Raw genomic sequence first — 14117 nt, forward strand, 5'->3', positions numbered from 1 at the left:
ATTTATTCAATCGCTTGAGGCAAAAAAATAAAATATTCAATGGGCTCAACATGCCTCTTATCAATTTCCTTAGGGGGTCTACTTTCCAAAATGGGGTCATTTGGGGGGGTTTTGTACTGCCCTGCCATTTTAGCACCTCAAGAAATGAGATAGGCAGTCGTAAACTAAAAGCTGCGTAAATTCCAGAAAACGTACCTTAGTTTGTAGATGTGACAACTTTTGCGCAAACCAATAAATATACAATTATTGACTTTTTTTTTACCAAAGACATGTGGCTGAATACATTTTGGCCTAAATGTATGACTAAAATTGAGTTTATTGGATTTTTCTAATAACAAAAAGTAGAAAATATCATTTTTTTTCAAAATTTGCGGTCTTTTTACGTTTATATCGCAAAAAATAAAAATCGCAGAGGCAATCAAATACCATCAAAAGAAAGCTCTATTTGTGGGAAGAAAAGGACGCAAATTTTGTTTGGGTACAACATTGCATGACCGCGCAATTACCAGTTAAAGCAGCGCAGTGCCAAAGTGTAAAAAGACCTCTGGTCATTTACCAGCAAAATGGTCCGGTCTGAAAGTGGTTAAGGACCGCCGCATGGCAATGTACGTCGGCAGATTGGCACCGACAGGCACAAGCACGTACATGTACGTGCTTGCCTTCCAGCGGGTGGGGGGTCCGGACCCCCTCCCGTTGGCTGCTGCGGTCCGTTTTCGCTTCAGGAGCGATCCGGGATGAGGGGATGGCCGTTGGTTTCTGGCCATCCCCTCTCGATCGCTCCTGGCGAATGAGAAGCTTCCCCCGCCTGTGTAGTGTAAATGCAGGCAGGGAGGAAGTGATGTCATTCTCCTTGGGGCGGTCTTTTTGACCGCACTGCGAGGAGAACACAATAGTAAGTGCACCAACACTACACTGACACGTAGGTACACATAGGCACACAAATCCCCCCCCCCCCCCCAGTCACAGTGTCACTGATTGCAGTGATAATTTATTTACTGATCACTGCATTTAGTGTCAGTTGTGACAGTAAAAACTGTCAGGGCAGTTAGTGTTAGGTCCAGGGTAGCCCCCTACCCCCCCAATAAAGGTTTAACCCCCTGATTGCCCCTAGAGTTAACCCTTTCACCCCCTTTTGCCAGTGTCACTAAGCAATCATTTTTCTGATCGCTGCATTAGTGTCACTGGTGCCGCTAGGTAGCTAGTTATTTTTTTAGGTTCACCGCCAGGCTTTTATAGCGCTAGGTACCCCCATATACTACCCAATAAAGGTTTTAACCCCCTGATTGCCCCTAGTTAACCCTTTCACCTCGTTTTGCCAGTGTCCCTAAGTGATCGTTTTTCTGATCGCTGCATTAGTGTCACTGGTGCCCCTAGGTAGCTAGTTATTTTTTTTAATGTTCACCGCCAGGTTTTTATAGCGTTAGGTACCCCCATATACTACCTAATAAAGATTTTAACCCCCTGATTGCCCCTAGAGTTAACCCTTTCACCAGCGATCACCGTATAAGTCCCACTGATGATGCTGGTTAGCCAGCTAGTTATTTAGGTTCCCCGTCAGGTTTTTATATAGCGTCAGGGACCCCCATATACTACCTAATAAAGATTTTAACCCCCTGATAGCCCCTAGTTAACCCTTTCACCAGTGATGTGACTCTGGTTAGTTTGCTTTTTATAGCATCAGGGCACCCACCATTTATTACCCAATAAAGGTTTAACCCCCTGATCACCCGGCGGGTGATATCAATTAGGTTTTAGGGTCAGGGTCTGCGTCGCCCCAGGCAGTGTTAGGTTAGTGCCAGTACCGCTAACACCCACGCGAAAAGCATACACCTCCTGTAGCGGTATAGTATCTGAACAGATCAATATCTGATCTGATCAGATCTATACTAGCGTCCCCAGCAGTTTAGGGTTCCAAAAAAACGCATTGTTAGCGGGATCAGCCCAGATACCTGCTAGCACCTGCGTTTTGCCCCTCCGCCCAGCCCACCCAAGTGCAGTATCGATCGATCACTGTCGCTTACAAAACACTAAACACATAACTGCAGCGTTCGCAGATTGAGGCCTGATCCCTGCGATCGCTAACAGTTTTTTTTGGTAGCGTTTTATACTTAAATCCTGAAGGCGGTGCTTGGTTTTCGGGGTCCCGTACGCGGCTAGGCTCCCAAAAAGTCCCCCATATGTGGTATCCCCGTACTCGGAAGAAGCGGCAGAATTTATTTTGGGGTGTAATTTCACTTATGCCCATAGCATGTGTGAGCAATATATCATTTAGTGACAACTTTGTACAAAAAAAAAAATTGTAATATTCCAGCAACTTGTGGCAAAAAATAAAATATTTCATGGACTCAACATGCCTCTCGGTAAATAGCTTGGGGTGTCTACTTTCAAAAATGGGGTCATGGGGGGGGGGGGGTGGTTTGTGTTATTTTGGCATTTTATGGCCTTCGAAACTGTGATAGGTAGTGAGGAGAGAAATCAAAAATTTGCACCCTTAGAAATCCTGAAGGCAGTGATTTGTTTTTCAGGGTGCCGTACGTGGCTAGACTCCCAAAAAGTCCCACATATGTGGTATCCCCATACTCTGGAGAAGCAGCAGAATATATTTTGGGGTGCAATTCCACATATAACTATGGCATGTGTGAGCAATATTACAAAAAGTGAGAAGGAGCACTGACCTAGTGCATTACCAAAAAACAGCTTTATTTAAATAAAACAAATAGCAAAATGGCTACTCACAAACGAGTGTTGGTCAAAGGCAAAATCAATTTAAATAAAGCTGTTTTTTGGTAATGCACTAGGTCAGTGCGCCTTCTCCCTTTTTGTATTGTTTCTCTCTAGTATTTGAACACCCAATGTTCTAAAGGAGGGCTGCAAGACTTAGTGACAACACCACTTCAAACTGTATATATCACATTTTAAAGACCAAGAAACCAGAGCGCAGGAGAATTTGTTGTATGTGTGAGCAATATATCATTTAGTGACAACTTTTTGTAAACTTTTTTTGTCATTATTCAATCACTTGTGACAAAAAAAAATATTCAATGGGCTCAATATGCCCCTCAGCAATTTCCTTGGGGTGTCTACTTTCCAAAATGGGGTCATTTGGGGGGGGGGGGTTTGTACTGCCCTGCCATTTTAGCACCTCATGAAATGAGATAGGCAGTCATAAATTAAAAGCTGTGTAAATTCCAGGAAATGTACTCTAGTTTGTAGACGCTATAACTTTTGCGCAAACCAATAAATATACACTTATTGACATTTTTTTTACTAAAGACATGTGGCTGAATACATTTTGGCCTAAATGTATGACTAAAATTTAGTTCATTCGATTTTTCTTTTAACAAAAAGTAGAAAATATCTTTTTTTTTTTCAGTCTTTTTCCTTTTTATATCGTAAAAAATAAATATCGCAGAGGCAATCAAATACCATAAAAAGAAAGCTCTATTTGTGGGAAGAACGGGACGCAAATTTCGTTTGGGTACAACATTGCATGACCGCGCAATTACCAGTTAAAGCAGTGCAGTGCGAAATTGTAAAAAGACCTCTTGTCCTTAGGCTGACAATTGGTCCGGGGCTGAAGTGGTTAAAGTGGTTGTTAACTCACTTATTTAACTTCATATAATCGGTCTTTGCTAATGATAGGTGCTCCTGTCTGTTTTAGAAAAAAAAATGCCAGCTATACTGTGATACTATGATTTCAGAGTGCTCGCGTGACTGGCCGGCTCTCTCCTCTCCCCGTCTGACAGCTAGTGCGGGTGAGATTCCCCCGCCGACGTCAGTTGGGACGAGAGGGGGAGAGAGCTGGCCAGTCACGTGAGCGGCACTCTGCCTTTTTTTATTTATTTTTTTATGCAGTCTATACCCGATTTCAGAGTTAGGAGCACATATCATTAGCAAACGCAGACTTGTATAAGATTTTAAATGCTATTTCAGCAACAGGAGAGGAAGGGGCGGGCACTTGACACAGAGCAGAGGGAGAGAGAGGATAGAGGAGGACAGGTGATCTGCGGATGTCAGAGGTATGTAAACTCACCACAGGGTCAGGGCTCAGCAGCCATGATAAACTGTGGTCCGTTTCAAAGGGGGGGGGGGGAGGCAGAACCAGGCAGGATCAGCCAGGTATTTCAGGTGTTAGACAGCCAAATTACACAGTACAAGCACTGTTCTGTATAACATGCTTTAAAAGTAACAGGGTTCCTCCCCCTTTTTTTTTTTGGGTAACAAACGCTTTGTGTATTGGTGGGGGGGGGGGGGTTCATTGCAATCCACCATTACCTGTGCTCTCCTAATCACCTAGACATTTTTTATATTTGCAAAGCTCATTTGGTCAACTAGAATGCATAAAAACACATTCAAGTTAAGTGTTGATAGTTATATAAATTATAAATATTCAGAAGTGTTCAGCAACTAGCTCAGTCTGCTACTCAGTCCACCCTTTGGATATCATTTCTTCCAAATGTAACTTTAAAATTTACTTTAAAATAGTACTCCTAGGAAACGCATCACTGACTTAAGATTGCAGTAAAAGACAGTTAATTTCTTTTATAGCTTTGCCTGCTTACTAGCAGCAACTTTTCTTAATAGTATTGTATGTGACCATGTTATTGCCATTAGACCGTGGTGGAAGTCTCCCAAGTGACACAATAGGCAAGCATTTCACCTGAAGGCTGTGTTCTTGGTGTGTGCTGGGAGTATGAAACACTTGGTATCAGTCACTATAATCGTGGTGTTTATTCTGCATCTTATTAAAAGAAATTGATAGGGCTCCAGATACCTTAAATCGGGAGTCCGCCGGGAGTTCCGCTGTTTTTTTTTTTTTTTTTTTTTTTTTTAAAAGCCAGCAGCTACAAATACTGCAGCTGCTGACTTTTAAAATAGTGACACTTACCCGCCCAGCGTGCCCGCGATGTCGGCACCCGAAGCCGATCTCTCGATCGTCTCTCGGGTGCTGGCGCCGCCATCTTGGGTATGGGAATCAGGAAGTGGAGCCTTTCGGCTTCATTTCCCGGTTGACTCGCGCATGCGCAATAAGGATGGTCCCCGCTGTCTCTGGGATCCGTGTGTTTCCCAGCAGGCAGCGGGGGACTTTCGGAAAGGGGCCTGGATTCTGCAGAAAGGGGCGTTCCTTTCTGAAGAATCTATGCCGGAAGTGGGTGCAGATACCTGTACTGTACAGGTACCTGCACCCCCCTCCCCCCTGAAAGGTGCCAATTGTGGCGCCGGAGGGGGGGAGAATGAGCGGAAGGTCCACTTTAGGGTGGACCTCCACTTTAAGAACTGTACAGACTGAAGACTCTTCCCGCATCAGTACAGAACAGAAACCTTTAGCTATGGCCAGCATTCTGTATTTTGCAGGACCTTTTCAGATGAGCAGATGGCTTTATTCTATCTCGCAGATGTGGTACCACTCATCCTGCAAGGCTCCAGATTCACACAGCTTTCCAGGACCCCTCTAATGGCAGCGCTTCTTTCCTGGCATACCAGCTTATTGCCTTCCGTGCAGGGCAAGCTTTAGAGTTTAGACCTAAACCTAGGTCTAGTTAACTAAGCATAATAGGCCTAACGATAGTAATGACACGGCTCCTACCGAGGTCAGGGCCTGTGGAGGATAAACACCCAAATAGTTTTTTTATATATATTTACTGAGCACCAGGAGCATAGCTATTGCTATACCTCTGACACTGGACCTTCTGGTCTCCTCACGAGAAGCTATGAGTCTTATACAGCTGCTCTGTCTGCCCTCTTATCCTGCTCCGCCTAAACATGTCATTGTACATTTCTTTATTGTACATCATAGGACACAGAGCCTTAAGTATTTAATTAGTGGGTTATAGCTACCTTCAGGTGTTGACACTGGCACACCCAGTATAGGAAATGGAGTCCCCTATTTAACCCCTCCTCCTTCCACAAGTACCTCAGTTTTTTCGCCAGTGTCTAAAGGTTTTGGCACAAGTGAAGATGTGCTCTACGGAGCTCCAGGAGGGATCCATGCTGGATTTAAAAAGCCTCCACAACCGGATCTATCCCGCCACTGCGGCTCCAGGATGGTACCCGGGCCTCACATAGAAGACCGAGGTTTTGCCTGTGATGCTCCTTTTGAGGGCTGGACCCTAGGTCAAACTGTTTTTGGTCTTGCTACATTACCTAAAGTTGTCCTGAGGGGTGCTATACAAGGTCCAAAGCAGTGGAACCCCTATTAAAGGGCCCCAGTTTGTGAAGGTTTTAACCATGCTGCCCGCCGTTATGGGTGAAGTTTTGATCTGTGGGTTTAGAGCAGTATCCTGCAGCGAGAACAAGTTGAGAGGAAAGCATAGGAACTGGAAAGTCCACCTATGACTCTTTTCTTTCTATTATATTGCAATGCCTTTATAAAAGGGAGTAATGCCCTGTACACACGGTCGGAAATTCAGACGGAAAAGGTCTGATCGGATTATATTGTCAGAAAATCCTAACGTGTGTTGGCTCTATCGGACTTTTTCTGTCAAATTCAGACGGAAAAAGTTTGAGAGCTGGATCTAAAATTTTCAAAACAAAATCCGATCAAACTTTTTCCGATCGTTTGTAGAGAATTCCGACGGACAAAGTGCCACACATGCTCTGATTAAATTATGAGACCAAACGATCGGATATTCCAACAACTTTGTCTGACCGTTTATGCGCAACACAAGTTTGGGCCAAAATTTGTCGGAAAAAATCTGATGGATTTTGTGGTCGGAATGTCCAACCGTGTGTACACAGCATAAACTTGTTTAAATGTGTGCTATATAGCGTGTGTCTCAGCAGCTGGAGGGGGTTCTCCTCTCCCCCCCAATTGGGGAAATTGAGCGGCTGGGGGTTACATGTTACAAACCTAACAATTGATAAATCTGCTGTATAACCCCCCTCCCCCTTAAGAGGTGTGGGGTGGCTTCTTGCTAAACAGCACAAAAAGACATTTACTTACCATAAGCTGTAAAGTGAAGGCGACCCTCCACAGTATGGCTGCATCCTCCTCTGGTTTGCGTCTCAGGACATGGCGCGCGCGCGCACGAGGCTGATGTTGGAGGAAGGGGCGTGACTTAAGCAGTCGGCGTCGTGTGCGGACTCAGCATCCTTATGAACACACGGTGCACAGGCAATCAGGCTTACACCTGATAAAAGCTGATACTCTGGAAACACAGTGTCTGTCAGAGCAGCTGAAGCAAGGCTGCCACAGGACACAGGAGCGCTGGTGCATGTGAGGGGTTTATACAGGTATTGCAGTACAGGAAAAGACTTTGGCATTAGATTAGTCTATGCTGCCATTGTTTTTCCTACTATTGTTCAAGTAAATAGATCACTTCTTAGAGTGCCTCTGCACCAAAACCACCCCCAGGCACTGGGAACTCCAGTCATGCCTCCACATTGTCATTCTCTCAGGAGGTACCTGACATGGCAAGCCAGGGTGAGTCATTGGAACCGACTGGTGTTGCAACTGCTTTTCACACTTCAGCCCTGTATACGAGACAGAAAATGTATTTTCCTCTGCCCTGCAAGGCTTAGAAGGAAAATCAGCCGCTTTAATTGCATCCTCCGTTGAAGGGGATAGGAAGCATGCTAGATCCCCCTCTCCCACTCCAAACCCTTTGCAGGGGGGACAGGATGAGGTATTGCCCTCAAATGGTCAGGAAAAACAAACCGATTATTCCTCTGCGGGGGAAACAGTTGATGTGTCAACTTCACAATCTGAGGTACAAATCCTTACATAGATGGTTCGCTCCATTTTCATGCTACCCCTAACAGTCAGCTAACAGTCTAGTTTCTTCTTTGGGTTCTTTAAAACCTTCACAACCAGTGCATGTGTTTCTTATCCACGTATTACTAGAGAAACTTATTTATACCGAATGGAATCATCCGGATAAACATTTTCTCCCTCCAAAAAGATTCTTAGCTCTCTATCCCATGGAGGAAAAAGTCACCAAAAAATTGAAAGTTCCAGCAGTAGATGCTGCGATTTCCAGTTTGAATAAAAGTTTGACTTGTCCAGTGGACAATGCACAAATGCTAAAGGATCCAACAGATAAAAAGTTGGAATTCCTGTTAAAATCCTCTTTTTCTTTAGCAGGTACTATTGTTCAACCTGCACTTGCAGCTATAGGCATCTGTCAGTCCTTTAAAGGACCAGTTCACAGAGGCCCATACCAAGCTCCCTGTACAACAGGCCCGCGAGTTGGCCGAGTTGCCAAAAGTATTATGTTTTGCCATAAATGTTATGAAGGATTCTATTCACCAGACGTGGTGCGCTTGTGCTAGTACACATGGTCTGCTGAAGCACCCTGCAAACAGCTTCTGTCTAGTTTCCCATTTCATGGGGAGCGACTATTTGGTGGTGATTTGGATAAATACATCCAGACAATTTCCAGTGGAAAGAGTACTATTTTGCCAGTCAAAAGAAATTATAAATGTCCTTCATTTAAACTGACTTTCTCTCCTGTGCCAAGTGCATCCACCTCTAGGCAGTGGCGATGGCTTCCACAGTCAGATTCCAGAGGAAAATAGCAGGGTCAGGTCCAGGCTCACAAGGAGACCCGGAGCCGCAAAAAACTGCAAAGCAGAATGCTAAGGCCTCTTCATCAAGAGGCGTCTCCCCTCAACAAGGTGGGGAGGAAGACTTCTGCAATCTGCAGAAGTCTGGCAAAGGGAAACTCAGGACAGATGGGCTCTCTCCACAGTGACTCTAGAATACAAACTAGAGTTTCAGGAGTTTCCACCATCTCATTTTCTGAGATCAAACGTTCTCAAGGTTCCAGGGAAAAGACCATCCCTGTTTCAAGCATTAGACCAATTATTGACTCAAGGGGTAATCGTACAGATCCCCACATAAGAACAAGGTTTGGGATTCTATTCGACTCCATGTAAAATGAGTGGATTTTCAGGAACCGATTTAGATTTTTTTAGCTCCAGAATGGGTCTAACATCTCCATTCGGTTTTGGTACCGTAAACAGGTTTGATCAGGTCAGTGGTCTCCATCCTACAAGGGGGAGAACTTCTGGCATCCATCAACATCAGGGATGCATATCTGCATGTCCCTATATTTCCCGCTCACCAAAGGTTTCTGCGATTCGAAATAGAAAAGCAGCATTTTCAGTTTGCGGCCTTACCCTTCGGGCTAGCCACAGCACCACGGGTATTCACAAAAATACTGACCCCACCTCTAGCCGGGTTAAGGGCACAGGGCATAACATTTTTGGCATACCTAGACGATCTATTAATTGAGCAGTCGGTGACTCGCTTAAAGCAAAGTGTACACATTACAACTAGGTACCTGGAAAGTCTTGGTTGGATCCTCAACCTAGAGAAGTCTTCCTTAAAACCAGTAAGAAGGCTGGATTATTTAGGCCTGATCATCTATACAACTCAGAAAAGGGTATTCTTTGCTAAAGGCAAGACCCACTCCATACAAGAGCTGGTACAGATGGTCAGGTCAAAAGCAAATCCTTTAATTTGCCTTTGCATGAGGTTGTTGGGGGAAAAAAGAATGGTCGCTGCATTCGAAGCAGTTCCCTATGCCCAGTTCCATTCATGACTGTTGCAAAACGGTATCCTCTCAGCTTGAAACAAGACAATCCAAGCTTTGGACTTGCCAATGTGGCTGTCCCCAAGAGTGTCCTGTCATGGTCCAATCCGACAATGCCACGGCTGTGGCATATATCAATCATCAAGGGGGCACCAAGAGTCTGTAAGCTCAGAGAGAGGTGAACCGTATCCTAACTTGGGTAGAAAGGAATGTCCCATGCCTGTCGGCAGTTTTTATTCTGGGAGTATAAAATTGGCGGGTGGACTATCAAAGTCGCCAACAGTTATTCCCGGGGTTATGGTCTCTTCACCGGACATAGATCTTCTAGCGTCCAGATTCAACATGAAGTTAGTCAACTTTGTGTCCAGAACAAGGGATTCACTCGCATATGGAACAGATGTGCTGGTAACCCCGTAGGATCCGTTTTCACTGATCTATGATTTTCCCCGGATTCAGTTGCTGCCTCGACTTCCTTGCAGGATCAAGCTGGAAAGAAAGCCGTTAATTCTGGTAGCACCAGCATGGCCCAGAAGGTCATGGTACGCAGAAATTGTAAAGATGGCAGTGGAGGGTCCTTGGCCTCTCTTACTAAGGCTAGAGACCTGCTCTCGCATGGGGCGATATTCCATCCTACTTTACAAATGCTAAATTTAATGGTTTTATTTCAAAAACCGCTTGCACATTCTTAAATCACCTTTAACCCCTTGGGACTTGAATTTAGTTTTGTCAGTGTTACAAAAACAATCATTTGAAACATTACAGCATATTCCCTTAGTTCTTCTGACTAGGAAGCTGATATTTTTGGTTGCTATATCCTCAGCAAGGAGGGTTTCAGAATTGGCTGCTCTTTCTTGTAAAGAGTCATATTTGATTATTCATGAGGACAGAGTGTTGTTATGCCCTCGTCCAGGCTTTTTGCCAAAAGTGGTTTCAGGCTTTCGTCTGAATGAAGATATTGTCCTGCCATCATTTTTCCCAAAACCATGTTCCAGGGGAAGAAAAGTCATTACATTGTCTTGATGTATTGAGAACAGTGAAAAATCTATTTAAAGAAAACTGCTCAGATTCTTAAGACTGATGTCTTATTTATTCTGCCAGAGGGTCCTAAGAAAGGACAGGCTGTGTCGAAATCCACTGTTGCTAAGTGGATTTGGCAAGTTATAATTTAAGGGATAAGATTCCCCCTTTTCAAGTTAAAGCGCACTCTACCAGAGCGGTTAGTGCTTCTTGGGCAGTGCTTCACCAGGCCTCCTTTGCTCAGATCTGCAAGGCTGCAACTTGGTCTTCGGTCCATACATTCACAAAATTTTAAGAAGGAATGAGGATATCGCCTTCGGGCGCAGTGTGCTACAGGCAGCAGTACAAGTCAAGGTTTGGCGGTGCCCTACAGGTTGTGTCTCCCTCCCCTCAAGTAGCATTGCTATGGGACATCCCACTAACTACTTGAGGCTCTGTGTCCTATGATGTATGATAAAGAAAATAGGATTTTTATAACAGCTTACCTGTAAAATCCTTTTCTTGGAGTACATCATAGGACACAGAGCTCCCGCCCCTCTATTTTATGGGGTGTAAGTATATTGCTTGGCTACAAAAACTGAGGTACTAATGGAAGGGGGAGAGGTTATATAGAGGAGTCAACTTCCTGTATATGGTGTGTCGGTGTCAACACCTGAAGGTAGCCTGTCCTATGATGTACTCCAAGAAAAGGATTTTACAGATAAGCTGTTATAAAAATTATATTTTTTCTGGTTGGCGACACCAACTATTGAGTTGCTTATTCGAATTTTGAACACTGAGTTTGAATAGGTTGGTATCTGTGCTACTGTTAAATATTATTAGTACAAATTTAAAAAAAAGCAGCCAGCACGATTTGTTGATAACAAAATAAAAAATATAAAAAGTCCACATGTGGCGCTAATATAAAGCAACAGTCTTTAAATTGTTGAAGTAAAGCTTTGGTCCCTTCACCAATTTTTAGATGAAGCACACCACACGACGTGAGAATCCAACCTGCTTACCAGAACTCAGCATATATTCAGTTCAGAGGGTGGTGATAATTGGGGAGTACTCAGAATGCTCAGGGGTGGGTAGTGGGGTCCCCCAGGGTTCTGTGCTGGGACCGATCTTATTTAATTTGTTCATAAATGTCCTGGAGGATGGGGTAAACGGTTAAATTTCTGTATTTGCGGACGATACTAAACTAAGCAGGGCAATAACTTCGCCACAGGATGTTTAAACATTGCAAAAAAGATATGAACAAATAAATGGGGTGGACAACTACATGGCAAATGAGGTTCAATGTAGAAAAATGTAAAATAATGCATTTGGGTGGCAAAAACATGAATCCAATCTATACACTAGGGAGAGAACCTCTGGGGGAATCTAGGATGGAAAAGGACCTGGGGGTCCTAGTAGATGATAGGCTCAGTAATGGCTTGCCAACAAAGCAAACAATATTGGCATGCATTAAAAAGGGGATCAACTCCAGAGATAAAACTATAATTCTCCCACTCTACAAGACTCTGGTCCAGCCGCACCTGGAGTATGCTGTCTAGTTCTGTGCACCAGTCATCAGGAAGGATATACTGGAAATGGAGCGAGTGCAAAGAAGGGCAACAAAGTTAATAAACGGTCTGGAGGATATTAGTTATGAGGAAAGGTTGCGAGTACTGAACTTATTCTATCTGGAGAAAAGACGCTTGAGAGGGGATATGATTTCAATATAAAATACCATACTGGTGACCCCACAATAGGGATAAAACTTTTTCGCAAAAGGGAGTTTAACAAGACTCATGGCCACTCAATTAGAAGAAGAAAAGAGGTTTAACCTTAAACCTACGTAGAGGATTCTTTACTGTAAGAGTGGCAAGAATGCGGAATTCCCTTCCACAGGTGGTGGTCTCAGTGGGGGGCATTGATAGTTTCAAGAAACTATTTAGATAAACATCTGGAACGACTGCAACATACAGGGGATATACAATGTAATACTGACATCTAATCACACACAGGTTGGACTTGTCTTTTTTTTTTTCAACCTCACATGCTATGTAACTATCAGAGGCGTGGCCATGGGACACAAACATGTCCTTTTAACATGCATCACGGGTGACACAAATCCTGTAAGAATCAACCTCCAGAAATGACACAAAATTTGGAAGTAGGTATCTGGAATATGTACTTGTTCTTAGGATTCAGTATCAGTTTATCAGCAGTATGGCATACCATCATATTTATGCACAGATGCATTAGGGCCTTTGTCAGTGGGCTTTGCACTTGTGTCAGTGGCATCATTTTGCCATTGAGACATTTCTGGGATCTTTAGAAGTCATTGACCAATGCATCTGACCTGCAGTTGGCCTTGTTCTGACCATCTTCAAGTGAGTAGACTGGAGCAATGATGGTATATTATCACAAATTTCTTCCTTTTCCATCCACAGGACTCATGGCAGATGATCAGTCACATTTTAAAGACTGCTATAAACATTTGGGGATGATGCAGCATAAATTAATGAGTGGCTGTAGTGTATCTTTATGTACCATGTACATTCAGTGGTATGCCTTGCCCTGATTCAGCTGGTCACTGCCTTTGAAACCTTTTTAGGCTTGAAAAAAATAGTATGTCATGTAATGGCCCTGCAGCTTCATACTTCTTTTATTTATTCATTTATAAATCCATAACATAATGATTTGATGAACCTTTGATGATAACCTGGAGAAGATGGTCCTGACCATTTCGTGCTGACTGAGTTTGCACCAAAGTTTCAAAATCCAGATCTATTATAAGTTCAGCCTGTGCTTTAATTTTTTTAATACAAGAGATGCATTTAATATCACCTGAAATTTAGTCTCCTATTCCATAGAGGTTTTCTTCTACTTTTTTTTGTTCTCTCTCTCCTTTTTCTTGTAGGTCTCGTAATATTGATCAAGGAAGCATTAGAGACCAAGAAAGTATATACACCATTTCACTGCCAAGTGAACCCCCTGAGGCTTATACTAACCCTTACTTTTCATTGGACCCTCCACCAAAATACGAAGAGAAGGATCCTGCTGTACCTGATCCAGAAACCACATCATCACCATTATCAGCCTTAAATGACTCTGCTGAGTCTTCCCCTAATCCTCCTCCCCCACATCCTTGACATTCAAAAAAGACATGGCCACGTTTTGTTTTTAAATGCATAGTATATTTTTATAGTAAAGACAATCTGAATATATTCTTTAAAATTGAGGTGTTATCCCGACTTCTTTCTTGGATGCTTTTGTTGTAACAGAAAGTGGAATCCTAAGGATGAAATCAGACATGTGTGCCACATATTGATTATGAACCTCTATAATAGGACCTATCAAATTTGTTTAGGCACTCGCCAGTTTCTAGTATGATGTGGAGATTGGAAGTAAGATATATGCTCCTGTGTTTCCAGCTCTCCCCTTTAAAGCCAATATGTTCACAAAAAAAAATGCTTTTTACACAAAATCTGTTCTAAGAACACTTCTGGTTGTCAACCATTGTGTTCTAACTCTTAAAATTATGCAGTACATTATGTGAAATAGAGATTTATACTATGTATGTCCTGTCAAACT

General features: G+C 43.3%; 1 protein-coding gene across 3 annotated transcripts in view; it reads left to right on the plus strand.

Moving 5' to 3' along the window:
• TMEM171 (transmembrane protein 171) overlaps nucleotides 1–13764 on the plus strand; it is a 50152-nt gene extending 36388 nt beyond the window's left edge. For all 3 annotated transcript variants that reach the window (XM_077462504.1, XM_077462506.1, XM_077462505.1), the window contains exon 4: nucleotides 13444–13764. In XM_077462504.1, the coding sequence (XP_077318630.1) occupies nucleotides 13444–13675 (232 nt within the window). In that variant the 3' untranslated portion in view covers nucleotides 13676–13764. The remainder of the gene's footprint in view (nucleotides 1–13443) is intronic.
• Nucleotides 13765–14117: the final 353 nt, after the last annotated feature.

The sequence above is a fragment of the Lithobates pipiens genome, unplaced genomic scaffold (genome assembly GCF_037356315.1).
Source record: "Lithobates pipiens isolate NorthernLeopardFrog02 unplaced genomic scaffold, aLitPip1_a1.2 Scaffold_3, whole genome shotgun sequence".
Lineage (NCBI taxonomy): Eukaryota > Metazoa > Chordata > Amphibia > Anura > Ranidae > Lithobates > Lithobates pipiens.